Source organism: Argopecten irradians, chromosome 13 (assembly GCF_041381155.1).
Source record: "Argopecten irradians isolate NY chromosome 13, Ai_NY, whole genome shotgun sequence".
NCBI lineage: Eukaryota > Metazoa > Mollusca > Bivalvia > Pectinida > Pectinidae > Argopecten > Argopecten irradians.
The window spans coordinates 19,258,730-19,271,059 of record NC_091146.1 but is presented as its reverse complement, the minus strand read 5'-3'; the positions used below and the strand labels follow the sequence as shown (position 1 = coordinate 19,271,059).

The following is a 12,330-nucleotide window of genomic DNA, read 5'->3' as shown; positions in this document are numbered from 1 at the left end:
CATCATCATCATCATCATCATCATCATCATCATCATCATCATCATCTCATATCATCATCATCATCATCATCATCATCATCATCTACATCTATATCATCACCAAAGCAACATTAATACCAGCCAAAAAAGATGAAACTCTTAAAAATAGAGTCCTGGAGAGGAGATATATATGTATTTCCAGAGATGCAGAAGAAATATTATTGTTTCTGGAACCGTTAGAGGAATACAGTCAGTGACTGTACACATTATTCATACTTGGAGTGAATGTGTGCACGAGCACAATGAGGTCATCATTCGTGTTAGGAAGTAAAACAATCTATACAAAATAAATATTGTTGTTAAAATATTTCTGTGTGACGGCTTGTGTTTGTGAGTAACTCTTATATATAAAAACAAGAGGTACATGAAGCCTGTATCACTCACCTGCTGATTTAGGGATGCCACATACTAATGCTTATTTTCAGAGAAAAGTCGCTTATGTGGAAAGAGTCAAATAGACCCATTTTGCCCCCTCCTCCTCTCATTTCAGAACAGATTTTGCAAAATGAAAATAGTCCAATTGGTCCCTGTTCATCAAGCTCCCGGGGGGGTCAGCCCAATCATTTGTACAAAAATCCCACCTAAAAATGCTTCCATTGCTACACCTTTGTTATTTTGATGAAGTTTCTTTAAGGAAATAACCCAATTGGCCCCGCCTATCATGCCCCCGAGGTCATCAAAATCGTTCGAACAATTTCAAATCCCCATCCCATTTTGAGGCTACCATTGCAATGTAAGTGCTCTCCCATGCTTAGTTTCGGAGAAGACATTTATATGGCAAGAGGAAAACTGATACCTTTGGTCCCTAAGGTCCCCAGTCTCGATACTCCGGGGGTTCCGATCACTTACGATCTCTACACCCCTGGACTATCTCGTAGTAAAACTAGAGGCAACAGAACAAAACAGGTAATATAGTCGTTTGATGTACATCAAAAGAGCCATATTACGGAACACTGTGATTGACTATGTGGCTTTGACGTAAGGCGTCGCCCTCTGTAGTCTTCAAAGGAAATCTTTACTGGCCTGTGATTGGTCAAATGTTTTCCGCTAAGCTGCCTTCAATTTCACTACGAGATAATCCAGGGGTGTAGAGATCATAAGTGATCAGACCCCTTGGAGTATCGAGGATGTAACGTTCCCTGGTGGTAATTTTAACTATTTGTAGAACTTTGAATTTCCACTCAATACGATTGCTTCCATTTCAATATGGGTGCTGCTATCCTATGCTTAATTTTGGGGTTGTTTATATGGAAATAGCCAATATGCCAAATTGACACCTTTGGTCACTCCCCTCAAGCCTCCTTCAGGCATCCCCAGCATTTATTACTATGTTCAGTTCCCAACCCATAAGGATCCTTCAAGTTAAATTTGATTGAATTCCAATCAGCTGTTAAAGAACTCTCAGCCAGTTGTTGGCAGACGGACAGGTGAGCTAAACATTCACGGATCTGTAATATAAATTAATTAAAAGCAGTCAGGCATGTAATGAATTGGTGGCATAACACAAAAGGAAAGCATGTCAGTCGCTTCCGTAGCAACAAGTTATACAGATGGATAAACTTATCACAATTATCACATAACTGGTCCACTCCGTCACGTCATAAACATCATAAGACACAAGAGCTATAGAAGCATTATGACGTCATAATCAAAATAAGATTATGCATTATTCTCTCAGTTGGCGGAAACATTAAATATGAGCCAGATTTCTCACTCTTGTATAGAAACCAAAGTACTTTTTTCTCACTCTTGTATAGAAAATAATTTTTTCTCTACATTTCATGAATACTACATTTTGTATAGTTAGGTAATAGAATCTTACACTAGTGTTTACGGAAAATGAAAAATACTACACTAGTTAAATAAATTGATATGCCACTGGTTTTCAGATTTCTCACACATCAAATTATTGAACTCATTTAAATAAATTTTACATTACGCAGCCACAAATGCAAGATCCCATATTGATTTATATTAATAGCCGATTACCATTCGGTATAATTTAACGTATAAGCAGGCACCTGCTGATAAACTGTAAAATTAGTTGTAAATGGATTATCAAGGAATAATAAAATGTGTCCCAATATAGGGTCTCCTAACCATAGTTAATGACAATAAGTCCTTTAAAGTGAATAGTCGGGCAAAGGAAACCAGTCTAAATGCGTTCTTTGGCCTTCCAAAAGTCATTGTATACCATAATGATGGTCAAGTTCTGCTTACGGTGTCCAGTTTTGACCATTGAAATTTTGGGGAAGCCCCGTGTAAATTTAGCACAGTTCTAAATATAAATTCGCCAAACTCTTTGAAAACGAGGCTGCGTGGAAATGTCAACATGGACATGTGTTTCTCAGTCGTGTCGGTTTCGTTTCGTGTGATAAACCACTAATGCGGTATGCAAATTGTTGTTTTGAGATGATACATTTGATGCAAATGAAGTATTCTTACATTAATGACAATGCTTTGTAATCATTTTTCGATAAAAGCATCTTGTACATGGAAATTGACACAAATATTCGGCCGATGAAGAGAAGGGGCCCCGGCAAGGGGCAATTATTGCAGCATCGCATTCGTCGTATTTTACATCAACCTAATCATGAAGGTTAAATACAAATAATCGTAACATAATTTCCCATTTAAAACCACACGAAAACGTTCCATAGAACGTCCATGCATGTAGCTGTCAAAGATGTGAAAATAAATTAGCTCATACATAGATATTTTACAAGTACAATATATGTGTTCAATTATTCGTGTAGTTTTTTGCAGAGATTTAATTAAATTATCTATGTCTCTGTTTTTTTTTTTTTTTTGTAAACAATATTTGAGTTCTGGAGAGAGATGACATGAATGTCCAGCTGGAAGGAAAGAAACTTTTATGATGTATTATATGTATCGTACAATGTATATATGTAAACGTACATTCCATGTAGCTGCTATAGAATTACAACTAGGAAATTCTCTCAAACATTGATAATATTTAATTCTTTACATTCATGTAGGCCTATGCTGTGAGAATTAACACATCATATATATTTCCAGAAAACATATAGGCCTACATGTATGTTACTTTCCTTTTCTGTTGTTTCCTGTTCTTTTTTGTGCTCTGGAGAAAAAGATGATTGAGTTGAAGAAAAGTAATTAATTAAGAGAAATGTGTACCACAGTACTTTGTCTGTAGCCGAGGGGTTCTATGCTGTTTTAATAGTCCAGTAATTAATAATTAAATTGAAAATTTCAAAATTAAGATGAAATTGTAAATTCCATTTTTGAATGAAGTGGTTCCCCTCCTTTGAGAGTACACAGTGTGTATACCCTTTTTGGTTTTTAGGAATAATACCTGAATAGGAACCTGAAATAGCATGACAATCAATCAGGTATGTGTGTGTTGGGGGTGGGGGTGGGGGGCTAAAAGACAGAAGAATCATGAGGTTGGGAAGTTGTAACTTGAGTGGGGGGTTGAAATATAGAATAGCTACAGATAACTGAAGTGGAAGGGTGCTTTATCATTGATCTGGTCATTGCATATTTGGGGTTTACATGGCTTTTTTTTGGTTATTTAGTCTCATTGATTTTGGAGCAACTTTGAATCCATGTGGTACTGTATATCTTTCTTTTTTCCATGTGTAGCTATTTCTTCTGTATTTCACCCTTCGCCCAAGTCACAACTTCCCAATAGGTACCACTTTTTTGTTTAGAACTCAAATCAAAGACAGATGTACATAGTACTACATACTACATTTTAGTCTATGTGTTTGTAATCACTGTTACTACAGTATTAATACATAAATGGTCTATGTACAAGATACACATAGACAATAAATGTGAAATTTGGTTCAGACAAAAAGATTTTTAACATTTCAGATAACTTGCTAGTTTTATGGTTTTATTTATATGTTGAGTCTACTCTCTTGTAAAGTAGAATTTAGAAATCCTAAGACAATGGTATCTATATTGCTATATGTAAAAAAAATCCTTATATTTTAAAAGTAATTGAAAAGCTATCTCACAAGCCCCGACAAACAAATGGGCAGGCATATGGTGCAAGAATTATAATCACTGGATCTAGAGGACTAATATAAACAAATATTTCTACAAAGTTAAACAATGAAAAAGTATTGCATCATAATTTTATTTAATGATTACAGTTAAAAGGAACATTTAATAAATTAATACTGTTTAAATGTTCTGTTCATGATCTTCTAGGTCCATATTGGAAAAGTTTACTTTCAAGAGCACTCAAATCAACATTCTTCAGTCTTCATATGATGCTAATTGTATGTATATGTATACATACACTTGTATACAGGTCCAAGGGATGAACTTTCTGTATTCATGTCACTATGCATGCATGGTGCCTGAAAAAAAGAACCAACAATTTTTTTTATATCTGTTGAATATGACAAAAATTGAAATGATCAATTTCAAATATATATAAATGAATAAATGTAGGTTCATTCTACAGGGTTTTTTTTATTTTAGAGAAAACATTTTATAAGTTGTGAATGTGTCACTGATGCATTTGATAGAATCAAAATATTGTTTCAAAAAAGATACAAAATTCATCATCTATAGTTCCAACAAAAATTCAGAATAATTATAAATGATACATGGCTGCAGTACATTTCAACTCTGTAAAGTTTGTCATATACACATGTACAAACACTATTTATTATTATGACCAGAAATAATACTGTATGTGTCCTCCAAATATATCTAAAGAACAAGCTAAAAGCTACATGTACATATGTATATGTGTATATCAGAACATATACAATACAATTTTACCAATTAACCTACAATGTAAATCCTATATACAATGTATGTGTATAACACTACCAGAACATGTACAGAACAAAAATTTACAAATTAACAAGAGATCCCAGAGGGATCTTGGCGCCCACCAAAGAATGATCTATGTCTGACAATGGAAAGAGGGATCTTTTCCCTGCTTTTCAAACTTTTTCAAACACGACTACACATAAAATTTGAGACAGATCGCTGCAGTACTTTCTAAGAAATAGTGGTAACAAACTTCAACAATGAAATCCAAGATGGCGGCCGTGCAGCCATCTTGTTGACCTATCAGTTACAAAATGCAATATGCACAACTAAGGCCCTAAGGGAACCTACATATAAAATTTGAGAGACATCCTTTCAGTACTTTTTTTAGAAATAGCAATAACAAACTTTAACTATCAAAATCCAAGATGGCTGCCAGACGGCCATCTTGTTGACTGATTGGTCCCAAAACGCAATATGTATAACTAGGGCCCTAGGGGAACCTATGTATGGAATTTGCTTGAGATCCCTTCAATACTTTCTGAGAAATAGTGGTAACAAACTTCCACTACCAAAATCCAAGATGGCCGTCTGTCTTGTTGACAAATCAGTATCAAAACACAATATGCACAACTAGGTCCCTAGGGGAACCTACATATGAAATTTGAGAAAGATCCCTTTTGTACTTTCTCAGAAATTGCGGTAACAAACTTTAACTATCAAAATACAAGATGGCCGCCTGGCAGCCATCTTGTTCACCGATCGGTCCCAAAATGCAATATGCACAACTAGGGCCCTAGGGGAACCTATATATGACATTTGAGATAGATCCCTTTAGTACTTTCTGAGAAATAGCAGTAACAAACTTTAACTATCAAAATCCAAGATGGTCGCCTGGCAGCCATCTTGTTGACCGATCGGTCCCAAAATGCAATATGCACAACTAGGGCCCTAGGGGAACCTACATATGAAATTTGAGAAAGATCCCTTCAGTACTTTCTGAGAAATAGCGGTAACAAACTTTAATTATCAAAATCCAAGATGGCCGCGTGTCCGCCATCTTGTTGACCGATAGGTCCCAAAATGCAATATGCACAACTAGGGTCCTAGGGGAACCTACATATGAAATTTGAGAAAGATCCCTTTAGTACTTTCTGAGAAATAGCGGTAACAAACTTTAACTATCAAAATCCAAGATGGCCGCCTGTCGGCCATCTTGTTGACCGATCGGTCCCAAAATGCAATATGCACAACTAGGGTCCTAGGGGAACCTACATATGAAATGTGAGAAAGATCCCTTCAGTGCTTTCTGAGAAATAGCGGTAACAAACTTTAACTATCAAAATCCAAGATGGCCGCCTGTCGGCCATCTTGTTGACCGATCGGTCCCAAAACGCAATATGCACAACTAGGGTCCTAGGAGAACCTGCATATGAAATTTGAGAAAGATCCCTTCATTACTTTTTGAGAAATAGCGGTAACAAACTTTAACTACCAAAATCCAAGATGGCCGCCTGTCGGCCATCTTGTTGACCGATCGGTCCCAAAATGCAATATGCACAACTAGGGCCATAGGGGAACCTGCATATGAAATTTGAAAAAGATCCCTTTAGTACTTTCTGAGAAATAACGGTAACAAGAATTGTTAACGGACGGACGGACGGACGGAAGGACGGACGGACGGACGGACGGACGGAAGGACGGACCACGGACCACGGACGAAAGGCGATTTGAATAGCCCACCATCTGATGATGGTGGGCTAAAAATCTATAAATATATACATCAGAACTGTATGAATTGACCGGTAGCATAATATTATAGATTAATTGAAACAAATCTTAGCTTGATAATGCACTAGCGGTTACATTCTAACTGTACATGCATTACAACGGTACATTTTATAAATATACAGGGCATTCATTACCCCTAAAGAGGCCCCACTAAAGAACTGCTATTTACCCCAGGGTTACGTTTTACGCGATTGGGGAACAGGTATGAAACATGTGACCATATGTGACCACTCATTTATGAAAAAATACTGCTAGGGACTATTTACATAATGATCAAAATACGAAGACTCACTCACTATCAGCTGAGCAGGGAGTACCGGGTAGTAGGCCTATAGGTACGTACAGTAGCGGTCCGGAGCCGCGTGCTCGTTTGAACTGTTCTCTTCACTATAACAAGTTGTATTAACACTGTCCATGCGTTGTAATGTTTACCGAGTCAGTTGTTGGGATTGTCGCTGCTCCATTGCCTGCCTTTCCTTTCGCATTTTAGGTGAGTCAGTTGGTTGTTTTGGCGGAAACATTTTGGTTCAAAACTACGGTAGCCATGTTTTGTTTACTACGGAGAGTGGTGGGTGTTGCGCATGAGTTAAGGTTGAACTGCACTCATAGCCGGTCGGGAGGACTTTTAGGATTCCCATAGATATTATTATTTTCTTCGCATGTACAGCGATTTTGACGAAAAGTTTTATTTTTTTAATTCATAAGAAATTATACCGGATATATTAATACCATTTTTACCGATTTTACAGTCACTTGCCCGACTATTCGCTTTAAGACTTTATTCAATTTGTGTTTGTCAAATTGAATATTTAATGAAAGCCTTTATGGACTAGCAACATCTGAACATGATGATGGAATTGACATGTTATAAAGACAATCAGACCTGTAGATAAAATTTCGAGTTTGAGCAGATTTTAATCATTCTGCATGTCTTTAATAGCATTAAACTTTGTTTTCTCCGAACAATTCCCTGCATCTATATTCAGAGTTCCAAATAACATGTAATAATAACACTTTTTATAACTGGTTTCCACCTTTTTCATGAAGTTCGAATAGATTTTCTTGAGATGATCTTCAAAAAACCTCACAATTATTAATTATGCTATACAAGTATAATATTTACTGACCAAAAAAGAAGAAGACACATTTTTTGGTGTTAGTGAATACCTCAAGTTTTAATAGCATAATGGCAGACACAAAAAGTATGATGAATCTTAATTATTTACTGTCCAGCGGATCTTGTTTACTGTTCTCTATTATCCAAATCAGAACCTGTGGATTTCACTACAAATGATTGTATCAAGAGTAATATCCCTTGTTATATGATTCAAGAGTAATATCCCTTGTTATATGATTAATAGATTAAGAGTAATCTCCCTTTTGAAAGGATCATGAGTAACTCCATTTTTTTAATGAGAAGATCAAGCAGGATGACGATTTACAGATGAACAATTGGTGACAACGTCGTCAAGCATTCCAAAGATCCAGAGCATGGTCTATGTGCTGCCCTCTGCTGTCAATCATTATTGGCCAGTATTCACCAAAACCAAAATCACCGTCTCCACGGCCACAGCCACATCGCACGGAATTCCTCTTGCACACATAAATATATCAAATTAGTGTTGCTTCCTCCGGAAAGAACATCCTGCAAAAATTAAAAAAGTTCCATATTATAATTTAACAAAACCCAATATTTTTTCCTGATGACTGAAGAATTTCTGAACATCTTTATCAATTAAGCGATAAGAAATTAAACAGACATTTCCCTCATACCTACACGTGTAATACTCTCTGGTCAAGGGCAATACACTCATGTCGCCTGAAGCTTTATTATGGTTAACCATCCAATAAAGCCTCGTGATGTCACAGCGTAGACAACATTACGATTTTCTCGGTGCTGTTTGAACAATTTTTTTCCCCAGAAAGTAGGCTAGATTTCCTTTCAAAGATACAAACAACAGGATTTGTGTTGAAAATATCACTTTTATTTTCATGTATGGAGAATTGTTTTGCAGTCATATTTTTTTACAAATTTATTTCAAAATGTCGGAAAATCATAGCAGTAAAACTTGCAATAAAATGTTGAGGTATGAGAGAAAAATACTCTTTCATATGTGGATATGAAGAATAGGGATATTCTACCCTCAGGATGACAAAATGTTATAAAACCCTCTGCAACATTTTGTGACCCTTGGGAAGAATATCCCTATATTTCTACATATGAAAGAGTCTTATATTACTTTGCTTTGCTTTTGATTAAGGTCGAGGATGGAGACGCAGAATGTTTCAATGACAGTCATTATCAATTTATATAGTTATGAAATTTCTCCTAGATGACAACTGTTTAGAAATCAAATTTGACCCGTTTTCATCCAGAATGGTAACCCTTTAATGTATAGAAACAGCTGCTGATGTTGATCTTTAAGTTAATGCTTGAGCTCTCACCTTCCGTTAACCGGCATTTTCCTCCTGTGGGCTGACACAATACTGTGGAGCATCCGACACACAATACGACGGTCTGGGCATGGCTAAACACTGTGGTGATTTTGTAGCAGCCTAAAGAAGATAAACACAAGTACATCAAGAATTTTATTTCTACCCGAATATGGCCAAGATGCCGAAAATCTGTCAAAAAGACATAATTTGTACTGCTTGAATTTCTCTTCATGATGTTTGTTTAAATAATTTAAGTTAAACTGTCTAGTGATCAACAGTTAAACCTTATTATATTTTTCATAGAAAGCTGTCGCTCTTCTTTCATTATTAAATTTCTCATAATGGTTAGTTTCGTTTTAAAACCAAGGAAAGCATTGTACCATTAACAACTGTGGTCAAATAACTGGTAAATTCAAATAAATGTCTGTTGGTCTGATTAGGGATTGTCATCCCGGAGTGCCATTTTTGGAAAGAAAATTGTTGAATTGGGGAAAGATTTTTTTTATGAGTAAACTGCAATTTTAGTAATTAAGTTTAAATAGAAATAACTTTCAATTAGGAATGGGATCCATTAATTGAATGCCCCAAAATCAATCTCTTAAAAAGATTGATAGCTATCGAGATTATCTCACATTTCTGAGAACGTCTCGACTTACAGGGTGATCGTTTTCCCAGCTTTTTAAACTTAATGTACCACTAAAGCTATAACAAGTTAAGATGTATAAACTCTTTAGTATGATTCCAAAGGCAGTAATTTCAATTCATGTTATTTATTTGCTTGGTTACTAATAAGCATCCCTTTTCATTTTTTAGGCTTCAATTTCACTTCCTTCGAATTAAATACAAACTGAAATATGAAAACGGTGTTGGTTTTCCTACGCATTTCTTTTGCTATTTGATTCAAGGCTTACTTTGATGAATAATTTTATGGAAGGCTAGTCGTCATTTGTTTCTATTAAACGCCCACTGATTTGCTATTTATTAATTGCCTTATTGGGTTGAATACTGTATACCAATTATCTTTCGTGTGCGATGTAATTTCGCGAAAGTTTATCTTTGTGAATTAATGTGTACCTCACTCATACTCTCATTAATTCTCATTCAATTTTAAACGCCACAATATATCGCTGGGCTAGGGAGAACTTCTCTTTAGCTCGATCGGTTGAGCGTCACACTAGTATTAATCCAGAGGTCCCGAGTTCGATTCCTGGCAGAGGTATTGAATTTATTGTAAATCCTGCACCCTGTTACATTGGCGCATACTTCACGATACCTGCGAAGGAATCGTTGTAACCCCTGGAAACTCCAGGACAAGTTGATTCCTGGAGGGGGAGTATGTAACCCTGGTCAATACTAGCCGCAATATATCGCTCGGCTAGGGAGAACTTCTCTTTAGCTCGATCGGTTGAGCGTCAGACTAGTAATCAAGAGGTCCCGAGTTCGATCCCAGGCAGAGGCAGGTATTAAATTTATTGTAAATCCTGCACCCTTTTACATATATTTCTGAATACTGACCTGGACATTTGACATCCATGAAGTAGCTGTTTGGACTCTGGACCAATCTCTTTAATTTGTTTTTTCTCTTCTCCTCCTCCATGGAGGGGTGCAATAAGTCTTTAGCAAGCTGTAACGACATAACAACACAATTTCAATTTGATGAAAAAGTTTTAAAGATAGAATGGGTTTCATCCCTATAACTGATCGATCGCCAGACAGTATGCAACCATGTCATAAACAAAACACAAAATGTGGGATATCCGGGCAGTTAGTATGATTGACAGATGAATATTTTTTTTATTTTTATTAAGTAATTAAGTATACTGTACAGATGTAGTTATTCTTAATTATTTTTCCTTTTCCAGTTTACATTTTTCAGGTCTATTGAAGTATTTCTGGTATATAATCGATAGTTAATGGTCACTAAAAGATGAACATATATTTTCTTTGTAGTGCAAAAACCTACATATGTGACAGATGAGCGAAATGACCATTATGACTGAAAACTGAGATTTTTGCTAATTTAACCATTAAAAACGGGGGAACTGTTGTGTGTAGCTCTGCAGCTTTTGGAAGCATTTTTCTCGTGATAAATCAGTGTGCACTTAAAATACATGCATATGGCAACTGTGTTTAAATCCGGACTTTATTGGTCCGGAATTGTTTCAGCAATTATAACATCCCCAATATGTTTCCCACGTGGCCTGCCAAAATATATTACGAAGAAGCAGAATTTGGTGACGACATGTCCGTTTAACCACAAACCAAACATCAGACCTCTACGACATAACCAATTGCCACTCTCCTTGTATTTTTATGACGAAATATTAATTTAAGAACCGATATATATATCCAACGAACTCAGAAGAGCATGCAGTATTCCGTCATTTTAACGACGAATTTAACACATTTCCATAACTTTAATGTCGTTATTTATCTTAAAATACGTGTGTTATTCTTCCTATGAATCTATTAAAGCAATCAAATTGCTTGAAATATGAGTATTATGAGAATATCAGCTTAAAATATACAACACTCACAGGCATCGTTAACACGAATGGCCGTCCAATGTAGAAAAGGACGATATACGGGGTTCAGCTTTATTATATCACGGGGTCCATTTCACCACTTCCTGTAACTAAGAAGACACAGTTGCGTATCATGGGGATTTAGAAATAATATTTAGTCTATTTCAAAGCCATGGGTTATTATAAAAATTAATAATATTTTCTTTATGTCACTGTATGGTGCAATAAATCTATTCATAGACAGACAAATTGCAAAGAAAAAACAAATTTGATATGATCATTCAGGGGAGCTCACTCTCGGATGTAAACAAACAGAAACTGTTGCACAACCAGGAGAAATGCGTAGACTAAAATAGGTATCTTATAAATAGATCACAAGAAAGGAAAATCCTTTATTAAAACTTTATTAAAAACTGATTATGCAGGGGAGAAAATGAAAGTAATCAAAAACAGATACTGTACAGTGTCATATATTTTAATATATATTAAAGGTTACACCCTTGTGCACACGGAGTGCACGAGGTTTAGACTACAGGTAAGACACGGAGTGCACGAGGTTTAGACTACAGGTAGACACTGGAGTGCACTACGTTTAGACTACAGGTAGATCAACGGAGTGCACAAGATTTAGACTACAGGTAGACACGGAGTGCACAAGATTTAGACTACAGGTAGACACGGAGTGCACTACGTGTGAAACACGGTGTCCACTACAGGTGGACATGGTGTCCCAGGTACATTCAGACTTAGACAGACAAGG

The 12,330-nt window shown here is 36.1% G+C and overlaps 1 protein-coding gene across 1 annotated transcript; it reads right to left on the bottom strand.

The window, feature by feature from the left end:
- Positions 1 to 7,755: 7,755 nt before the first annotated feature.
- LOC138305429 (small ribosomal subunit protein eS27-like) lies at positions 7,756 to 11,679 on the bottom strand. Its single transcript, XM_069245653.1, has 4 exons — positions 11,583 to 11,679; positions 10,561 to 10,669; positions 9,055 to 9,165; positions 7,756 to 8,254 (listed from the first exon to the last, which is right to left on the bottom strand). The coding sequence occupies exons 1-4, from the start codon at positions 11,586 to 11,588 to the stop codon at positions 8,226 to 8,228; spliced, it is 255 nt and encodes an 84-aa protein (XP_069101754.1). The 5' UTR covers positions 11,589 to 11,679; the 3' UTR covers positions 7,756 to 8,225.
- Between the last annotated feature and the right edge of the window lie 651 nt (positions 11,680 to 12,330).

What these genes read in the sequence shown, in the direction of transcription:
- LOC138305429 (XM_069245653.1), bottom strand. An exon ending in CATGGATGTCAAATGTCCAG is followed by an intron (nt 9,166 to 10,560) that starts GTCAGTATTCAG and finishes TATCTTCTTTAG; the next exon opens with GCTGCTACAAAATCACCACA. An exon ending in AAAATGCCGGTTAACGGAAG is followed by an intron (nt 8,255 to 9,054) that starts GTGAGAGCTCAA and finishes TAATTTTTGCAG; the next exon opens with GATGTTCTTTCCGGAGGAAG.